The 22172-nt window shown below is 39.8% G+C and overlaps 1 protein-coding gene across 1 annotated transcript; it reads left to right on the top strand.

Annotated features, from left to right (window-relative positions):
* Window positions 1-611: 611 nt before the first annotated feature.
* Window positions 612-9641, top strand: HRH4 (histamine receptor H4; the record flags this gene model as incomplete). The annotated part of the gene is given in 4 exon segments (XM_079943035.1): window positions 612-726; window positions 4030-4193; window positions 8835-9374; window positions 9378-9641. Coding segments are annotated over 4 exon segments (1083 nt in total).
* Between the last annotated feature and the right edge of the window lie 12531 nt (window positions 9642-22172).

Here is a 22172-nt window from a genome sequence, read left to right as displayed (position 1 = left end):
CAGACAAAAATCCTTACCCTCATGGTGCTTGTATTTTTCCTGGGAGCAGGGGCGGGGAGAGGAAAGTAAACAGTATAAATAAGTAAATAAAACTACATAGCATTTTAGAGGTTGATCATTGCTACTGAGAAAAACATAATAGCAGGGAGGAAATGTGTTAGAGGTAGAGGTTGCAATGTAAACCTCAGGGGTAGGGCTCACTGAGGAAGATGCATTGGAGTAAACAAAAGGAGCCTCTGAGGGAAGAATGGTTCATGCCCAGGAAACCCATGCAAGAATCAGAGGGTGTGTGTACGGTGTATTTGATGCCAGATAGGGTGGAGCAGAGTGAGCTAGGGGTGGAGGGAGTAGCAGAAGCCTTCTTCTCTCCTCCCCCTGGTTCCTTCACTTCCTTTTTATTTTCTTTACCATCTTCTTTTAATATAGTTTGTTTTCCCTCACTCCCCTACCTTCCCACCATCACAATTGGTCATGCCAAAGACTTATGGCTCTTTTCAAGGACCTGGCTATTAGTTTTTCTTATCAAGTCTATTTGACCCAGAAGCATGACTCCAGAGTGGAAGTTATGGAAACACCTAGGAGAGGGTGTATCACAGATGTATTTCAGGTTCATGGTTTCAGGTTCTGAAACTCCTTTGGAAGGAGGCGCAAAACCACTCAACAAGACAGAGGAACTGAGCGTGACGTTCGTATTAAACCATCCCAAAGAACTCAAGGTGACAGCAGGTGACATTCATTAAAACAAAAGAAATAGACTTGAGCCTGTTTTCAATTAACTGCTATTTCAAGCAGCTCCAGAGGTTTTGAACACACCTTTCTCTTTTATCTAATTCAGAAAGTTTGTGAAAAACATTATCAATAAATAGACAATGGCATCTGTAATGCAAATGATTGGTGGCATCCCACTCTTCTTTCCCATCCAGGGGAGGAAATGAGCGTGTATGTGGAAAATGCTCCTGTCGGGAACATTGGAAGCCACAACTCTGGGCCAAAATATAATAAATTTCTCTGTTTTGAAGATACTTTGATTTATCTCAGGTGATCCTGAGATACCACGGGTGCACACACACACACACACACACACACACACACACACACACACACACCCCTTTGAGATGGAAGGCACCATAAGGAAGCTTAGAGAATTACACCCATTATCTTGTAATAACCTAAAATGGAGTATAATCTTCGAAAACACTGAATCACTATGGTGTACACCTGAAACTAACACAATACTGTAAATCAACTATACTTCAATTAAAAAAATAATATGCCAGAAATATTTAGAATCCTAAAAGATATATATACACACACACATATACATACATACACATAGAGTTAAAATGTAAAACAAGCAGGCAATTTGAACTACAGGTAAGAACTGACCATACAACTCTTCTTCTCGATGGTGTCTTGTCTCTCACATTTGTATGTAAATCTAGGTACAGGACACTAAGTTCTGCATTTCCTTACACTGGTTCTAAAACAACACCTTTATATCCTCATGTCGCCTTTCTTTTTTTTTTTTTTAGGTTGTTTCCCTCGCTTGCCTATTGTAAATAGTGCTTCAATGAGTATTGGGTGCATGTATCTTTTAGAATTATAGTTTTGTCTGGATATATGCCCAGGATTGGGATTGCAGGATCATATGGCAACTCTATTTTAAGTTTTTTGAGGAACCTCCATACTGTTCTCCATAGTGGCTGTACCAATTTACATTCCCACCAACAGTGTAAGAGGGTTCTCTTTTCTCCACACCCTCTCCAGTATTTGTTATTTGTAGACTTTTTAATGATGGTCATTCTGACTGGTGTGAGGTAGTACCTCATTGTTGTTTTGATTTGCATTTCTCTAATAATTAGCAATGTTGAGCATCCTTTCATGTACCTGTTGGCCATCTCTATGTCTTCTTTGGAGAAATGTCTATTTAGGTCTTCTGTCCATTTTTGATTGGGTTGTGTTTTTTTGTTATTGATTTGTATGAGCTGTTTATATATTTTGGAAATTGAGCCCTTGTCAGTCACATCATTTGCAAATATCTTCTCCCAGTCTGTAGGTTGTCTTTTCATTTAGTGTATGGTTTCATTGCTGTACAGCAGCTCATAAGTTTGATTAGGTTCCATTTGTTTATTTTTGCTTTTATTTCTATTGCCTTGGGAGACTGACCTAAGAAAAACGATTGGTATGATTTATGTCAGAGAATGTTTTGCCTATGTTCTCTTCTATGAGTTTCATGGTGGCATGTCATTTTTTTTTTACAATAATTATCTTTAAAATATACATTAAAAAATTTATTTTATTTATTTATTATACAGCAGGTTCTTATTGGTTATCTATTTTATACATATTCAGTGTATATATGTCAATCCCAATCTCCCATTTCATCCCACCACCAGCACCCCTGCCCCGCTTTCCCACCTTGGTGTCCATACGTTTGTTCTCTACATCTGTGTCTCTATTTCTGCCTTGCAAACCAGTTCATTTGTACCATTTTTCTAGATTCCACATATATGCATTAATATACAATATTTGTTTTTCTCTTTCTGATTTACTTCACTTTGTATGACAGTCTAGGTGCATCCACATGTCTACAAATGACCCAACTTCATTCCTTTTTATGGCTGAGTAATATTCCATTGTATATATGTACCACATCTTCTTTATCCATTCATCTGTTGATGGGCATTTAGGTTGCTTCCATGACCTGGCTATTGTAAATAGTGCTGCAATGAACATTGGGGTGCTCATGTCATCTTATTTTGGGAGAATGAAGGGTCTCCTTCAATCTTCCCTTTCCTTTCTTTTATCTTTACTATTGTTCTTCATGATAGGTTAACTTGGTTCTCATATGGAAAATGGGAATTCCTTCCAAGTGCCTTCATAAAATATGAAGATATCCAACAAAATAAGATTTCAACCGAGCGTCCACTTAATAGATTATTTTCTTAGTGAGTAGACCACCTGTCTGAAATGTCAATACAACTGAAAACCCCTATAAGGCTAAAGGAAAAGGAACCCAGTTCAGTCATTTTCCACAATGAAGCAGTTTCTGTGCTGAGTTGAATCACTCAGGTATTTGTTCATTTGGTGAAGGGTAGCAGTTAAAGTCAGGGGTTATGAAATCACATTGCTTGGTTTCAAATCCAGTTTTTCCCTTACTTGGGCTAATAATGTCTCCTTTTTGAACTTCAGATTCCTTATCTGCTAACTCAGCATGGTGCCTACCTCATAAAGTTTCTGTGAAAGTTAAATGAGATGATATATGTAATACACATAGCACAATGTCCGGCATCTGGTAATTGCACAATACCTATTAGCTGTTATTAATTTCCTTGAGTTAAACATGTGAGCCATTGGTCAACCCTGGATGTTGTGAAAAATACAAAGATCGACTTCCCACACAGTCCCAGTCCTCAGGAGAAACAAGTTGACGTATGACAACGATATAAAGTAGGATATATTTGTACATGAGACAGGGAGAGATGAGTGAAGTTCCAGGAGAGGGCAAGTGACAGAGGGGTCACTTTTACCCAGGAAGTTCCAGGAAAGATGATAAGGAGGATGCCACTTTTTAAACTAAGTGAAGAATTAGAAGGAATTAAACAGACTTCTCCGTAGAAGAGAGGAGGATATTCTAGGAAGAAAGAATGTTGTTGGCAAAGGCAAAGAGATGTGACAATGTGAGATGTGTATGGGGGAAGGGTGGCCCATCCTGTTTGGGTTGGGTCATGAACACAAAGATGATGTGTGCTGTACATGGCTGGACATACATGTTGGGACCTGAACTTAATTTGGAAAGTAATAAGAAGCCATTGAAGGTACGACGTTTGTGACAGCTATTTTAAAAACGGTATTTAAAGAATGTGTATGAGATCAGTCCTGAGTTTGTTGATGAAATACCATGAATTTCTAAATTATAATCCATCTCTTTTTGGTCAGTTCAGAGAGTTCATTGTGTTGTGTTCCTATGTCTCTTCGTATTCATTGATATGTGCTATTTTTCTTTACCCTCATTTTTTCCCTGTACAGGTGTGATCTCCATTCCTTTGTACATCCCTCACAGGCTGTTCAACTGGAAGTTTGAAGATAACATCTGTGCATTTTGGCTCACTATTGACTATCTTTTGTGCACAACATCTGTGTATAACATTGTACTCATCAGCTTTGATCAATACCAGTCAGTCTCAAATGCTGTAAGTCAAAATATTAATTTATCCTCCTTAGAAGATTATATACTTGTAAATTTTGGGTCCCCAAGCAAAAAATTTTTTTGCTTAATTGGCAAAACTTAGAGAAGCCTGTTACCCTTTTGTTATCTAGCACTAAGTTTTCATTGGTGCTTAGTGAACATTTTCTGTGTGATTTGGTTAGGTCACTCTCTTATGTACCACTAAAATGGGAAGGTGTCCACCAAAATCCAAGGCAAGTTGTGAGAAGTGGTAAATCGAGTCCGTAGTAGATTGGATATGCATGAGTCTCACGGTAGGTTCATCTGTTCAACTCCTTAGACAACTTGAGACCTGAATGTTTTCTTCAGGATGGAACTTGGTGGGTGATTAGAAAGACTCCCAGACTTCTGAATGTCACGAGAAAATTAATTTTGAATGACCAAAGGAAAAGACAGTATACAGGGAAGCTATAGGTTATACAGTAGCACTAACCAGAAACTAACCAGTGCCAGTTTAGGACCCATGCCAAGAAAGTCTGAACTTACCCAAGATTTAGAACAGTCTCATCAACTAGTTCGTGACAGTTCTTAAGCTAAATTTATCAGCAATAGAATAAAGGAGAGAATAAGGTTGATGTTAATAAGGATGAGGGGTGGGAAGAGGCCACAGAAACATGGACGGTGAGCTGAAGTCTTTGAGACCTAGATGGGAAACTTCCTTCACTCCTGAGTTCCAGGGACCCAAATGTGTGGGAAACGACTGTGCGACAGGGATTTTGCTAAGGACACAAAACTGAATCTCCAGAGTCTTTCCTTTTGAGGAGCATAACAGTCTAATGTGGAGACAGATCCATAAACAAAGGGACTAAGTGTGGTGCTGGAGGCATTGAGAGGACAGTGACAGTTCCGTCCTGGGAGAGTTGTGCAGCTTGGAGGCAGACAGGATTGGGAGGGTGCACTGGACAAGGCAAGGATAAACTGCTGTAACGAAGAGACTCCAAAATGCTGAGACCAAACAAGACAGAAGCTAACTTTTCTCTCATAGAACAGTTCAGGAAGATGGGAAGGCTCTGCTCCAGGAACTCACCCAGGGATCCAGGCTCTGTACCCTCTAGAGCAGGGACCTATGGTGTCTGTTGCAACTGCTCAAATAAAACTTTATTATCCAAACAGGTCGTGGGCCACACTTGTTCCATGGACAGTGGTTTGCTGACCCCCACCCACCCTAAGTCATTAACCTCCTCTGCATGCTCCAAATCATGCTGTTGTCACTCCAGGTTCTAGAAAGGAAGGGCAAAAGGCAGAAGTCCAGGGTAAGGGATTTTCTTTTAACCAAGTAGTGCAGAATCACACAATCATTTCAACTCACCTTTCATTGGTGAAATTTAGTCATGTGGTCTTACCTTACTGCAAGGGAAGCTGGGAAGTGCGGCCTCTAGCTGAGCTGCCATATGGCCAGGAAGAATTAGAGAATGGATGTGGTGGGACAGCCAGACACTTGACATTGAGTACTTTATTGGCACCAGAGTCCACTGCAGTTTGTTCTGGACAAACCCTGGAGAGAGTACAGATCAGTTTGGATTAGCCATCAGAAGCCTATAATCTCAGATTTTTCAAACAGATAGTAATCCATTATTGAGTCATGAAATCAGTTCAGTGGGTTATTATGTCACTTTTTCATAGAATGAAAAAATATGGAAAGAAGTACAACAGAACTTAAGTTAGAGTATAAACTATCAGAGTACCTTGTGCATAATAAAGGTAAGTATTGTTTTATGAATACTTCTGTCTGTATACTTCATTAGGGTATAAAATGTATTTCTCACTTTAGGTCACAGTCAAAATGTTTGAAAAGCAGTGCTCTGATTAATAATCTTTCTTTAACTAAATCTTTAATTTGTACTTTAAAATTTTCCTTTCTCTCTGGGTTTTTTAATCTTCACTGAGTGTTCCTAGTTATGTTCACTGGGACATTCTTCACGGAACATCCAAGCTCTTGAGGCAACCTCAGCTTTGTGTTAGGGTAAGGGGTGGCTTGCCCAGTTAGAAAAAGGGCTTAGAAGTTACAGAGAGTTGAGGAGTGATGTCCAGAGAGAAAACGGGCAGGCTTGTTTCTTGGTCTTGCCCTGAGGAATTCCCCTGGCAATGGAGGCTGTAAACTTGGTGAGGGTTAGGTCAGCTGGATCCGGGTCCCTGGTACACAGCACAGAGTCAAGTGTAAAAAGTGCTCCACGCATGAGTGTATGAATGCTCCCGGGGGTGCTCAGGCAGCACGCGCACCTCTGTTGGCTGAGTTCCAACACAGCTGTATGAAGCCAGAAGGAAGCCTTTAAAGACCACAGGAGCTCATAGGAAGTGATCATGCGGAATTGAGCTCTTGCTGTAGCTAAAAGTAGAGGAGACAGTGTAATAGGGGAAGGCGGCAGGCTGGGCTTGGGAAATGGAAATCTGACAATAGTTTGGGGAAGGAAGGCTCGATGCAGATGGCAGTGCATGACAGGCACTTAGAACGGCTCTGCAATCCCATCTCATTATTAATACCAGCAAGTTCCAGGGGTTGCTCTGCCTCACAAAAGAAACCGGATTGACGGAATGTTTGGATATCTTATTGGGGTGGGGAAGGAAGCAGGGTAAGAGACAACATCCTGAATAATGGACATATTCTGTAGTGGGTGAGAAGTGGGCCACTGATGGATTTCAGGGAGGCACGGGCCTGGATTTAAGCAACGCTTGAACTGTTATCTGTTAAGAATGCTACCCAGAGATGAAGAGATTGGCATCATCTTCTCAATTCCCTTGGATGTCCATTATCCCATTTGACCTTATGCATAATAGAAAAGAGATTACTTTCCAGCATATTGCATCATATCATTACAAAGGCTGAACAGAGCAATTAAAAAACTAAATGCAGTTTATGACCATCTGGGTATTGTTACCATCTTCATAATCATTAGATTTAGCGCAAGTATTAATTAGTGGTATGAGAAGCAGAAGGCAAAAAAATGTATTGTACATGGGAGTTTGTGGTCAGCACCACAGGCATTTTACCTTAGCCTCAGAAATACCAGTAATTTGGAAAAAGACAAAAAAAGAAAACCCCACTTCTCTGCATTTTTTTTTTTTAAACCAGCCTCCTTTGACCTCTAGCCAATTGGTGAGCCCTTCCCAGCATGTACAATGCATCAGAGAAAGACAGTGCTGGGCATTGTTATATCCCTTTAATAAAAATGAGAAACCACTTTAGAACAAGACTTGAAAACTCAGAGAAAATAGCACTTGAGAGATGGTGAAAAGGAAGTGTGTTCCAACTTCATGGGTAAATCATTTCCTTTCCCTTGAGTGCAAAAGGCAGAAAAACATGGAATATTTGGGCTGGAAGGAATCTTACTGATCTAAAAGGTGTCCAGACAGGTTGTGTGCTCTAGGTCCCCTTAAGAAAGTCTCGGGTCATACGTTTATCCCTCATACAGGGTGGTTGGCATTTTAGATTTCTTATAGAAGATTTCAGAATCAATCAAAAGTCATGGGTCTTGTGATCCAAGAGCAATCCTCCCTCATAGAATCTCATTTTCCCTTATAGAAGCCTGTCCTTGTGACCGAGTGGACTTAGAACATTCTTCACCCCTACAAAAAGACCGTGGCACTCACCACAGCCATGTTTCCCCAGTGGCTGGCCACCCCTGCTTTGGCACCATTTTTGTCGGGTAGATACGTTTGTAGAAAGAAATGATTTGGTCACGCTCAGTAACACTGTAGTGTCTCCCCACAGCTGGTTTAAACTTTCTTTTTGTGCGTCATCTTGTGGGAGTAACATAAGAGTTCTTCTCTTTTTGACCCCACCTTGAAGGCTCAGCATAAACTGCAGAGTAGATTCTTCCTAAATACCGGATTTAGAAAAACCAGTGTCTTTTAAACTTTTCTGTGACTTCAGTGATAAATGCATTTTACACTATGATTCAGTACACACATTTCTCGTTCTCTATGTACATCTATATTCCCAAAGCAAAAGTTTCATCAAACAATACATATCTTTAGGATGTGTGATGCATTCTGACACTGATTATTCCAATTCACTAAAAACATTGCTGCTCATGATCCAGCTGGCAAGTTAAAAACACCGTGAAAGGGCTTCCCTGGTGGCGCAGTGGTTGAGAGTCCACCTGCCGATGCAGGGGACGCGGGTTCATGTCCCGGTCCGGGAAGATCCCACATGCTGCGGAGCGGCTGGGCCCGTGAGCCATGGCCGCTGAGCCTGCACATCCGGAGCCTGTGCTCCGCAACGGGAGAGGCCACAACAGTGAGAGGCCCACGTACCGCAAAAAACAAAACAAAACAAAACAAAAAAACACCGTGAAAATGGGCATTTCGTTTCAGTTAACAGTTCAGGTTAGTGTCTGTGGACTAGGAAGACTGCATTCTTATTTTAGATATTGACCTTGACATTTTCTATAGTGTCAGAGGTTTAACCTTGAACTGCTAAGAAAGTCTACATCTTGGCCCAGGGTCCACCGAAATCGAACCCTCTGCCCTGGCCCAGATCATGTTACCCAAATTCAGTGAATATCCCCACTTTGCACATCCCTGAAACTCCTGAGGGCCGATGGTACGCTTTGTGCAATCAACATATGCTCATCGTATTGAAAATAACTTCCTTGGTTTCTTTTAGGTACCTTACAGAGCTCAGCACACTGGGATCTTGAAGATTGTGGTTCTGATGGTGGCCGTCTGGGTAGTGGCCTTCTTAGTGCATGGGCCAATAATTCTAGTTTCAGAGGCCTGGAAGAATGGGAAGGGGGATTGTGAACCTGGATTCCTAACGGAATGGTATATCCTTGCCCTCATGGTACTGTTGGAATTCATGATCCCAGTCTTGTTAATGGCTTATTTCAACATGTATATTTACTGGAGCCTATGGAAGTATGGTAATCTCAGTAGGTGGCACTCTAGATTCACTTCTGTCTCTTCCAGTAGCTATGGACGCTCATTCAGGAGTGGACTGTTTTCAAGGACATCTTTTTCTAACCCAGAGGAAGCAGCAGCATCCCTTCGTTCAGAGAAACCAAGAAGAAAGAGCAGGCTCTTGTTTTCCTTAATAGCCCAGCCAAATAGTGTAACTGCTTCCAAAACGGGCTCCCTCTCCCATTCAGATTCCCTTGTTCTTCAACAAAGCAAACATCTTGAGCTGTGCAGAGGCAGGAAATTAGCCTAGTCACTGGCCATTCTCTTAGGTGTTTTTGCCACTTGCTGGGCTCCCTACTCTCTGTTCACAATTATTCGCTCAATATCCCCCACAGACCTCAGTCTGTCAGCAACAGCTGTGTATGAGTTCACATTTTGGCTTCAGAGGTTCAATTCCTTTGACAATCCTTTTTTGTATTCGCTGTGTCACAAGCGTTTTCAGAAGGCTTTCTTGAAAATAATTTGTGTGAAAAAGCAGTCCATACCATCACACAATCGGTCAACGTCCTCTTAATCTTTGTGCCTATGTAAATTTCAGTCTTGCTCTCACCTAAATGAATCTGGCTTTCATCTTGCCCTTCCCACTCTACTGAAAAAATCCAGAAAATCATAACACTTGAAAACTTGGAAAAAAAATACCTGGAACCTAGAAGTCAGTGGAAAATTATTCCGGTGAATAACAACAGCATAATTAGAAATTGACAGTAATATTTTTGTAAACTCATAATCACAAAAGCACTATATTTTTCTTAGTCATCACCTCTTCTTTGTCTTTTAGATCTTAAATAACGTTGATTGTGAAATTCAAGAATTTTGGTTTTCTATGTTCAGTGTTTGCTACAGTCTTAAGTGAATTTCCCTTTTTTATTTTACAGTGATGAAAACTCGTCACGTTTTAAGATCATTCCCTAAAGTATACAGTAGAAAAAAAGAGCTCTTGTGCCCTCTTTGCTGGGGGTGGGTAACTGTTATGGTCACTGAGCAGGCGAATTAGGGTTTGAGTTGGCAGGACGGGGGTTGAGGGTGCCAGATAGAAGAGCAGAGGGCATGTGTACTTCCAGACTCCATATTCCTGATCCTAGAAAAGAAGGAAGTGTGAGACGAGGGAGGAAAAAGGAGGTCACTGCAGCTCTCAAAGGTCCTCAATGAAGTTATCTTGGAGGCTTCAGCAATCAGAAGATGTCAGGGTGAGGGACAGGCAATGGGTTGAAAGGATGGCTTTCCATTTTCCTTCCTGCCCCCTTCTCCTAACTTCCACATCAGCTCAAACTTCTCTGTGAGAAAATATGGAAGAAAGAGAAAGGCTAAGAGATGCAAAAGGACTATATGATGTACCTGGTGTAACATTCACAGAACTAGTACATGTCAATAATTATGAAAAAAATATATTTCTGTGTTTGATGTTTTTAACTCGTGTGCTCAATATTTTACACTGAAGTGCTCAGAGTGATTCCTTTATTATGCAGTTAATGTAGGTTATACCTTACTGATGAGTTGCATTTTATTAGACTGGTGACATTTTGTTCTGTCATTATTAATTTTTTCATAGTGTTCTTTGCCTGTCTTTGTCATAACATTTCATTTTGACTTCATAGTTAACTTAATCTATTCTGTAAGGTTTTATCAGTGTTTCTTCTATAACTTCTCAGAGTTCTTTTTTTTGGGGGGAGGAGCATTACCTTTATTATTTATTTTTTATACAGCAGGTTCTTATTAGTTATCCATTCTATACATATTAGTGTATACATGTCAATCCCAATCTCCCACTTCATCCCACCACCACCACCACCACCCCCGCCGCTTTCCCCACTTGGTGTCCATACGTTTGTTCTCTATATCTGTGTCTCAATTTCTGCCCTGCAAACCGGTTCATCTGTACCATTTTCGTAGGCTCCACATCTATGCGTTAATATACGATATTTGTTTTTCTCTTTCTGACTTACTTCACTCTTATGACAGTCTCTAGATGCATCCACGTCTCTACAAATGACCCAGATTCGTTCCTTTTTATGGCTGAGTAATATTCCATTGTATGTATGTACCACATCTTCTTTATCCATTCATCTGGCAATGGGCATTTAGGTTGCTTCCATGACCTGGCTATTGTAAATAGTGCTGCAATGAACATTGTGGTACATGCCTCTTTTTGAATTATGGTTTTCTCTGGGTATATGTCCAGTAGTGGGATTACTGAGTCATATGGTAATTCTATTTTTAGGTTTTTAAGGAACCTCCATACTGTTCTCCATAGTGGCTGTATCAATTTACCTTCCCACCAACAGCGCAAGAGTGTTCCCTTTTCTCCACACCCTCTCCAGCATTTGTTGTTTGTAGATTTTCTGATGATGCCCATTCTAACTGGTGTGAGATGATAACTCATTGTAGTTTTGATTTGCATTTCTCTAATAATTAGTGATGCTGAGCAGTTTTTCATGTGTTTCTTGGCCATCTGTATGCCTTCTTTGGAGAAATGTCTATTTAAGTCTTATGCCCATTTTTGGATTGGGTTGTTTGTTTTTTTTTAATATTGAGTTGCATGAACTGTTAATGTATTTTGGAGATTAATCCTTTGTCTGTTGATTCATTTGCAAATATTTTCTCCCATTCTGATGGTTGTTTTTTCGTCTTGTTTGTAGTTTCCTTTGCTTTGCAAAGCTTTTAAGTTTCATTAGGTCCCATTTGTTTGTTTTTATTTCCATTACTCTAGGAGGTGGATCAAAAAAGATCTTGCTGTGATTTATGTCAAACAGTGTTTTTCCCATTTTTTCCTCTAACAGTTTTATAGTGCCTAGTCTTACATTTAGGCCTCTAACCCATTTTCAGTTTATTTTTGTGTATGATGTTAGGGAGCGTTCTAATTTCATTTTTTTACATGTAGCTGTCCAGTTTTCCCAGCATCACTTATTGAAGAGACTGTCTTTTCTCCATGTATATCCTTGCCTCCTTTGTCATAGATTAGTTGACCATAGGTGCGTGGGTTTATCTCTGGGCTTTCTATCCTGTTCCATTGATCTTTATTTCTGTTTTTCTGCCAGTACCATACTGTCTTGATTACTGTAGCTTTGTAGTATAGTCTGAAGTCAGGGACTCTGATTCCTCCAGCTCCGTTTTTTTCCCTCAAGACTGCTTTGGCTATTCGGGGTATTTTGTGTCTCCATACAAATTTTAAGATTTTTTGTTCTAGCTCTGCAAAAAATGCCACTGGTAATTTGATAGGGATTGTATTGAATCTGTAGATTGCTTTGGGTAGTAGAGTCATTTTCACAATATTGATTCTTCCAATCCAAGAATATGGTATATCTCTCCATCTGTTTGAATCATCTTTAATTTATTTCATCAGTGTCTTATAGTTTTCTGCATACAGGTCTTTAGTCTCCCTAGGTACGTTTATTCCTAGGTATTTTATTCTTTTTATTGCAATGCTAAATGGGAGTGTCCTTAATTTCTCTTTCAGATTTCTAATCATTAGTGTATAGGAATGCAAGAGATTTCTGTGCATTAATTTTGTATCCTACAACTTTACCAAATTCATCAATTAGCTCTAGTAGTTTTCTGGTAGCATCTTTAGGATTCTCTGTGTATAGTATCATGTCATATGCAAACAGTGACAGTTTTACTTCTTCTTTTCCAATTTGTATGCCTTTTATTTCTTTTTCTTCTCTGATTACCATGGCTAAGACTTCCAGAACTATGTTGAAAAACAGTGGCAAGAGTTGACATCCTTGTCTTGTTCCTGATCTTAGAGGAAATGCTTTCAGTTTTTCACCATTGAGAATGATGTTTGCTGTGGGTTTCTCATATATGGCCTTTATTATGTTGAGGTAGGTTCCCTCTATGCCCACTTTCTGGAGAGTTTTTATCATAAATCGGTGTTGAATTTTGTCAAAAGCTTTTTCTGAATCTAATGAGATGATCATATGGTTTTTATTCTTCAATTTGTTAATATGGTGTACCACATTGATTGATTTGCGTATATTGAAGAACGCTTGCATTCCTGGGATAAATCCCACTTGATCATGGTGTATGCTTTTAATGTGCTGTTGGAATCTGTTTGCTAGTATGTTGTTGAGGATTTTTGCATCTATATTCATCAGTGATATTGGTCTGTAATTTTCTGTTTGTAGTATCGTTGTCTGGTTTTGGTATCAGGGTGATGGTGGCCTCACAGAATGAGTTTCGGAGTGTTCCTTCCTCTGCAATTTTTTGGAGAGTTTGAGAAGGATGGGTGTTAGCTCTTCTCTAAATGTTTGATAGAATTCACCTGTGAAGCCATCTGGTCCTGGAATTTTGTTTGTTGGAAGATTTTTAATCACAGTTTCAATTTCATTACTTGTGATTGGTCTGTTCATATTTTCTATTTCTTCCTGGTTCAGTCTTGGAAGTTTATACCTTTCTAAGAGTTTGTCCATTTTATTGGCATAGAGTTGCTTATAGTAGTTTCTCAGTATGCTTTGTATTTTTGTGGTGTCTGCTGTAACTGCTCCTTTTTTATTTCTAATTTTATTGATTTGAGTCCTCTTCCTCTTTTTCTTGGGTCTGGCTAATGGTTTATCAATTTTGTTTATCTTCTCAAAGAACCAGGTTTTAGTTTTATTGATCTTTGCTATTGTTTTCTTTGTTTCTATTTCATTTATTTCTGCTCTGATCTTTATGATTTCTTTCCTTCTGCTAACTTTGGGTTTTGTTTGTTCGTCTTTCTCTAGTTCCTTTAGGTGTAAGGTTAGATTGTTTGAGGGTTTTTTTTTGTTTCTTGAGGTAGGCTTGTATTGCGATAAACTTCCCTTTTAGAACTGCTTTTGCTGCATCCCATAGGTTTTGGATCATCGTATTTTCGTTGTCATTTGTCTCCAGGTGTTTTTTGATTTCATCTTTGATTTCTTCAGTGATCTCTTGGTTATTTAGTAACATATTGTTTAGCTTCCATGTGTTTGTGTTTTTCTATGTTTTTTCCTTGTAATTTATTTGTAATCTCATAGCACTGTAGTCAGAAAAGATGTTTGATATGATTTCAATTTTCTTAAATTTACCAAGGCTTGATTTGTGGCCCAAGATGTGATCCTGGAAATTGTTCTGTGCCCACTTGAGAAGAAACTGTAATCTGCTCTTTTTGGATGGAATGTCCTACGACTATCAATTAAATATATCTGGTCTACTGTGTCATTTAAAGCATGTGTTTCCTTATTAATTTTCTGTTTGGATGATCTGTCCATTGGTGTAAGTGAGGTGTTAAAGTTCCCCACTATTATTGTGTTACTGTCGATTTTCTCTTTTATAGCTGTTAGCAGTTGCCTTATGTACTGAGGTGCTCCTATGTTGGGTGATATATATTTATAATTGTTATATCTTCTTCTTGGATTGATCCCTTGATTATTATGTATTGTCCTTCCTTGTCTCTTGTAACATTCTTTATTTTAAAGTCTATTTTATGTGATATGAATATTGCTACTCCAGCTTTCTTTTGATTTCCATTTGCATGGAATATCTTTTTCCATCCACTCACTTTCAGTCTGTATGTGTCCCTAGGTCTGAAGTGGGTCTCTTGTCGACAGCATATATATGGGTCTTGTTTTTGTATCCATTAAGCGAGCCTGTGTCTTTTGGTTGGAGCATTTAATCCATTCACGTTTAAGGTAATTATCGACATGCATGTTCCTATGACCATTTTCTTAATTGTTATGGGTTTGTTTCTGTAGGTCCTTTTCTTCTCTTGTGTTTCCCACTTAGAGACGTTCCTGTAGCATTTGCAGTAGAGCTGGTTTGGTGGTGCTGAATTCTCTTAGCTTTTGCTCATCTGTAGAGCTTTTGATTTCTCCATTGAATGTGAATGAGATCCTTGCTGGGTAGAGTAATCTTGGTTGTAGGTTATTCCCTTTCATCACTTTAAATATGTCCTGCCACTCCCTTTTGGCTTGTAGAGTTTCTGCTGAGAAATCAGCTGTTAACCTTATGGGAGTTCCTGTGTATGTTATTTGTTTTTTTCCCTTGTTGTTTTATTAATTTTTCTTTGTCTTTAATTTTTATCAATTTGATTACTATGTGTCTCAGCATGTTTCTCCTTGGGTTTATCCTGCCTGGGACTCTCTGTGCTTCCTGGACTTGGGTGGCTATTTCCTTTCCCATGTTAGGGAAGTTTTCAACTATAATCTCTTCAAATATTTTCTTGGGTCCTTTCTCTCTCTCTTCTCCTTCTGGGACCCCTATAGTGCAAATGTTGTTGTGTTTAATGTTGTCCCAGAGGTCTCTTAGGCTGTCTTCACTTCTTTTCATTCTTTTTTCTTTATTCTGTTCTGTGGCAGTGAATTCCACCATTCTGTCTTCCAGGTCACTTATCCATTCTTCTGCCTCAGTTATTCTGCTATTGATTCCTTCTAGTGTATTTTTCATTTCAGTTATTGTATTGTTCATTTCTGTTTGTTTGTTCTTTAATTCTTCTAGGTCTTTGTTAAACATTTCTTGCATCTTGATCTTTGCCTCCATTCTTTTTCCAAGATCCTGGATCATCTTCACTATCATAATTCTGAATTCTTTTTCTGGAAGGTTGCCTATCTCCACTTCATTTAGTTGTTTTTCTGGGGTTTTATCTTGTTCCTTCATCTGGTACATAGCCTTCTGCCCTTTTATCTTGTCTGTCTTTCTGTGAATGTGGTTTTTGTTCCACAGGCTGCAGGATTGTAGTTCTTCTTGCTTCTACTGTCTGCTCTCTGGTCTTCTCAGAGTTCTTATACAGATTAGTCATTTTCATATTTCTTAGACCTTTTAAAGCTTTGATTAATTTCAAAGACTAAAATACGAAAATATTTTAAGTATATCAGAAATGCATGGTTTTTTGTTTTTTTTTTTTTTTTTTTTTTTTTTGTGGTACATGGGCCTCTCACTGTTGTGGCCTCTCCCATTGCAGAGCACAGGCTCCGGACGTGCAGGCTCAGCGGCCATGGCTCACGGGCCCAGCCACTCTGCGGCATGTGGCATCCTCCCGGACCGGGGCACAAACCCGTGTCCTCTGCATCGGCAGGCGGACTCTCAACCACTGCGCCACCAGGGAAGCCCCAGAAATGCACATGATTTTTATATACACTTATGCCTTAACATTAAGTTGAAACAGGAAATACATGTTTAACGTTCAATCATAATTTGAAAAATTTGAGAAATAAACCCTCATGAACAGACAAGTTTTTATAAAGCTGTTACTCGTCAGCTGTTGGTTTTAACAGTTATAAATTAGTAGTTTTGGATTTCATCTCATCACTGGAGGCTTGAATGTTCACTGAATGGAGTGGCCACAGGAGAACTTTCCTAGTTGAACCTTGGGGGAAACATGCCTAAATTGTCATATGTATTTTCTAAAACATAGAAAATGTAATATGTATGGTATTTCATTCAATCCAAGATGCTGTCAATGTAAGACTTACCATCTTATACTATAAAAGAGAAAATGCTTTAGATTGTCTATGAAACAATACTTTAAAAATCACAATTATAATATTCTATTATATTATAATTCACATTCTATTATATTCTATTATATATGAAACAATACTTCATATTCTATTATACTATTATTATACTTCATATTCTATTATATTCTTCTATATTATTCTATTATATTCTATTATATTCTTCATATTCTATTATACTATTATTATACTTCATATTCTATTATACTATACTATACTATTCTATTAACAATACTATCATATTCTATTATATATGAAACAATACTTTAAAAATCACAATTATAATATTCTATTATATTATAATTCACATTCTATTATATTATAAAATCACAATCACAATTATAATTATTATTATAATAATAATATATATTATTATAATAATCACAATTATAATATTCACCTATTCTGATTTCAGGATTGTTGAAAAGTGAGAAACGTGTGTTTTAGAAGTGATGAAATATGATCTAGGTATGAGAAATGACAGAACAGGGCTAATCCTCTATGAAATGAGAGTTTGAATAAAATACTTTTGATGGTACATTCATGTATTCATTATACAAATGTGTATTAGGAGTCTATCATGTATTAACTACTTATTGTAAAGATGTCTGTGAACCTTGCCAATAAGATTTATATTCCCTGGGGCAGGAATATTACTTTTCTTTTAGTACAATGCACCTCATAGCTATTTATTGAAAAGGCACACACTAGGAATTTTCCTTAAAAAGGGAATGTCGATGCCAGTCTTTTATTTTTTTTAAACACTTGATGAATTTTTAAAAAAGATATAGTTATTATTTACTTATTTATTTTATTTATTTTTGGTTGCATCAGGTCTTAGTTGTGGCCCTCGGGATCTTCGTTGAGGCATGTGGGATCATTTGCTGCAGTGTGCGGGCTCTTTGTTGCGGCATGCAGGCTTCTCTCTAGTTGTGGTGTATGGGTTTTCTCTTCTCTACTTGTGGTGCGCAGGCTCTAGGGCTCGTGGGCTCTGTCCTTGTGGCGTGCAGGTTCCAGAACACGTGGACTCTGTAGTTTGTGGCATGCGGGCTCTAGTTGAGGCTCGCAAGTTCAGTAGTTGTCACGTGCAGGCTTAGTTGCCCCGCGGCACGTGGGATCTTAGTTCCCTGACCAGTGATCGAACCCGAAACCACCAGGGAAGTCCCAATCTCAGTCTTTTAAATGCAAGTCTTTTAAATTTGCACTGAAGGAACTTTAAAATGTTTTTCATTATAATAAAAATAATATGAACTTATTATAAAAAGACAACAGTTAAATAATTCCTTTACCCAAGAAGCAGCCACAACTATTAGTTTGGTATAGGTGTTTCTAGAGAAAAGAATGATATAATCCCATTTTCTAGAAAAACGTGTTTATATATCTAAACATCTCAAGATATCCTCAGGTGGGGCTTTTCATAAAACAAAGGCTCCTATTCTAGTATGAGTAATTACCATCCTCCAGTCCCCAGTATAACTGATTTATAAACACTAAATTTTAGGGACTTCCCTGGTGGTCCAGTGATAAAGAATCAGCCTTCCAATGCAGGGGATGTGTGTTCGATCGAGAGAGTGCCTCAACGAGAGAGCCTGTGTGCCGCAAACTACAGGGCCCACGCGCCCTGGAGCCCGTGCATCACAACTAGAGAGAGAAAGCCCACATGACGCAATGAAAGATCCTGCATGCCTCAACGAAGATGCTGTGTGGTACAACTAAGACCCGACGCAGCCAAAAAAATAAAGAAAAGAAAAGAAAAAATTTAAAAAATACTAAATTTTAAAGATATTTAATTTTAAATTAATTATTTTAAAATACATATTTAAAAATTTTTAAATACTTATTAGCTCATCTTAAATCTAGACCCAACTCCACTGGCATAATTGGCAGAACATTCCTAAGAATGTTGTTTCCTAGGTGTTGGCTTCAGTTGGCCTGTATAGATAGAGATTCAAGAAGAGTGAAGGCAGATTTAGGGCTATGTCAACTATGAATGGCACTTTAGGTATAGTCTTTTTATGGGTCATAAGGACTTTAAATATAAATAACTGATCATAATAACTATTTTACAGAACTGCTTTTTGTGGCTTTTTGGTAACTACTTTCTTGTAACAAGGATCTTGAGACTTGAAACTATTCTTCACACTGTGAGTTCAGAAAAAGGAATTCCTGTATACAAAATAAACTTTTTGTTCTAATAATTGTTGTCAGGGTTGAGTAAAGTTATTTCAAACAGAAGGAATTTAAATAGTGCAGCATATCAGAAGGCTGAAAGAGCAAGAAGTGGATGTTTATGTAACCCAGAGATTAAGAATTTAAGAAACTGACTACCATCTTTAAGGTTAGAGACAGTAAAAGAGAAGTGGTGTTATCAGAATCTAGGATCTTGGAGACATCCTTAGAGGGTTAATGCTTGGAGGCCTGATTAATTCCTAATGACCAATGGTAGAGCTTGGACAGCCGAAGAGGTGGGTGCTCAGACTGCCTTGAGGGTAGATGCGGCAGGGCAGCCAAGGCTGTGGCTAGTACCTCTGATGGGGCCCAGCAAGGCAGGAACATTGCTGTGCACTGCTGCTAGAGGGATGCCAAGTCAAGTGAGTTTTCTTCTCTGTACGTCCTACCTTCCAATCTCTTGCCAGTGCCTTCCATTCATGGAACCTAACTGAAAGCCAGTTGGCAAGGGAGTCTGGGAGACATGATTCCTAGCTCCAGCCTACAGTGCGGTGTATAAAAAGGTAGGCTTGGAGGTAACAGACACCAGATAACTGGCGAAAGCATCCTATATTAAAGAATAAAGTAGAACGTTGGTCTTCAGGGATTTAGCATTCAGAGTTTCAACTGTATATAAGCAGCTGGCTGGTCCACAACACTGTAATTTTCTTAAGGCACAAATTCACATCATGTATCTTTAGGCTGGTATGCTGAGTGATTCGGCTGCTAATGCTACCGAAATAAGTGTATGGACCCTGCTAGGGCCTGCCTTGGTGGATTTGAGTAGGTGAATAATGAAACCAAGCTTCTGACACAGCACAAGCTTTATTCAGTGGCCAAAGAATGGACAAGCTGGAACTAAGTTCACAGATCAACTTCTCACCCAGCTGGCGAGAGTGATTTAATTTTAAAGAATAAAGCTAAAGCGGGGGCTTCCCTGGTGCCGCAGTGGTTGGGAGTCCGCCTGCCGATGCAGGGGACGCGGGTTCGTGCCCCGGTCCGGGAGGGTCCCGCGTGCCGCGGAGCGGCTGGGCCCGTGGGCCATGGCCGCTGAGCCTGTGCGTCCGGAGCCTGTGCTCCGCAACGGGAGAGGCCGCGGCAGTGAGAGGCCCGCGTACCGCAAAAAAAAAAAAAAAAAAAAGAATAAAGCTAAAGGGGAAAAAAAAAAAAAGCTAAAGGGAAGTGAGGCATAGGCATTAGTTTACTGGGGGGAAGGGGCAGGGCTTTTTCAAGGGAGTGGGGTGTCACCCCCTTTTTATCCTTTTTTGGTCCTTAATGTCTGGTCCTGGCTGTTGATAGGTGTGTGCTACTGCAGTAAAATCAATGTATAATGAGACCCGGGGTCTGTTGGAGGTCAGATTTGTTGCCATCTTGGTCCCAGCTGGTTCCATCTGTTTTTTTTCTTTTTTCGTGTGTGGCTTCCTTTCTTATCTCTGGACCCTTTAACTTAAAGATTTACATTCACTCCTGCCAAAGGTGGGGGTAGTTGGCAGGTTCTGAGCAAGGACACTCCTGCTAACAGGGGGTTGATGGGTTTTGAGCAAAGACCTGGAGCCGTTCTGGCAACATTAAGCCCAGCATCCTCATTCCCACAAAGTTTTCTTGACCTCTGTTCTTGTCACGTGGACTTTAGTACGTAAGAAGTGTTCAACATTTTTGTGTTGGTGATGCAAGTGAAAGAGGAATGAAGTCCAGGATAGCATGGGACTCAGCAGTGGGTATCATTGGTGGGTTCCCTACAGAGATTCCAAGCTGGCAGTCCATGGAGGTGTCTGGTCTATAAGATGAGTGGATTTTGTTATTTAAAAATTGGGGAATTCAATATTAAAATTGAGATTTTTCAGGTGCTTTTTTTTTTTTTTTAAGAAATTGAAAGATCCAGCAACATTGGGCCCACATTCCCTCAAGAAAACAATTTGCTGAATCTAAGTTCTGAGTAGTGGCTGCCTCTTGTAGGCAGGGAGATACCCTGCAGGGCTCCACAGTTCCATTTTCCTTCATTTAGTCATTTTCATTTGCCTGTCTGTTCCCTTTAGGTATCTGAATTGCAGGCCCTGCTCTATATGTAAAAAGAAAAAGTGATTCATGAAACTAGAGAGTACCCTAGAAACTACAAACATTGCCTTTTCTTCATTTTTTTTAATTTTTACTTTTTGGCTGCGTCGGGTCTTCATTGCTGCATGCAGGCTTTCTCTAGTTGCGGTGAGCGGGGGCTACTCTTCATTGTGGTTCGTGGGCTTCTCGTTGCGGTGGCTTCTCTTGATGTGGAGCACAGGCTCTAGGTGCACGGGCTTCAGTAGCTGTGGCTCGCAGGCTCTAGAGCATAGGCTCAGTAGTTGTGGCACATGGGCTTAGTTACTCTGCAGCATGTGGGATCTTCCCAGACCAGGGATTGAACCCGTGTCCTCTGCACTGGCAGGCGGATTTTTAACCACTGCGCCACCAGGGAAGTCCCAACATTGCCTTTTCTGTTGGAAATTTTATGTTCTGGAGCTCTTTCAGTTAGGATTCCTTCGGTTACAAGTGACAGAAACACAAATTGAACCACCTGGGCAAAAGTGAAGGTACTGGTTCCCATTATCAAACTGCGTAAAGACAATGGTGAGAGCCACCCCAGGGATGACGGAAACCAGACACTCTGTGACTTTATTTTATATTGTGGCTTCTCCACAAGGCTGGGATGATGGGTGCTTATATCCTTCTTGATCAGATAGGAAAAGGGCCTCTCCTAGCAACAGTGAGAAAAAAAATCCTGGAAAAGCTAAATTGAGTGCCCAGTGGGTACCCTGTGTGGATAACTTCAGACCAATACGGGGGGGCGGATGGATACTAGTACTGTCCACTTGGGTCAGTTCCCCCTTCAGACCAATCTCTGTGACAGAGAGGTAGGGTCAGCCCCATTCAAACCATGTGCCAGAAGGGGGAGGAACAGTTTCCTCAAATGAAGAGAGGTATGGTTACCAGAAGAAGGAGGAAGAGAAAATAAATACCAAGGGGTATTCAAAAATTGGGGATGTAATGAACATCTGACTGTCTTCCTCATACATTGTATAAGACTGCCCAAATGGTCTTAATTCTCTACCCCTTCCTGTATCCCCACCCTTTGCCATGTAACTTTGCAGCTCTTCCCATCAAGAGGGACTTGCTTGGCCAAGAGTCAGTGAAAGTGACACCATGTCAGTGTCAAGCCTAGGCCTCAAGAGGCCTGAGTTTATCTGTTCTATCTCTGAGAACCTTGCTCAGCTACCAGGTGGACACACCCCGGCTAGCCTACTGCAGGAAGAGTGACCACGTGTGACAGAATCAATCTGTTGTCGTAGCTGAGCCGTCTTAGAGCAGTCAGCCGCCAGCTGACTCAGCAGTTGATTGGAGATGCCCGGGCA

The sequence above is a fragment of the Stenella coeruleoalba genome (assembly GCF_951394435.1).
Source record: "Stenella coeruleoalba genome assembly, chromosome: 14".
Classification (NCBI taxonomy): domain Eukaryota; kingdom Metazoa; phylum Chordata; class Mammalia; order Artiodactyla; family Delphinidae; genus Stenella; species Stenella coeruleoalba.
This window is presented reverse-complemented; position numbering and strand designations above follow the sequence as displayed.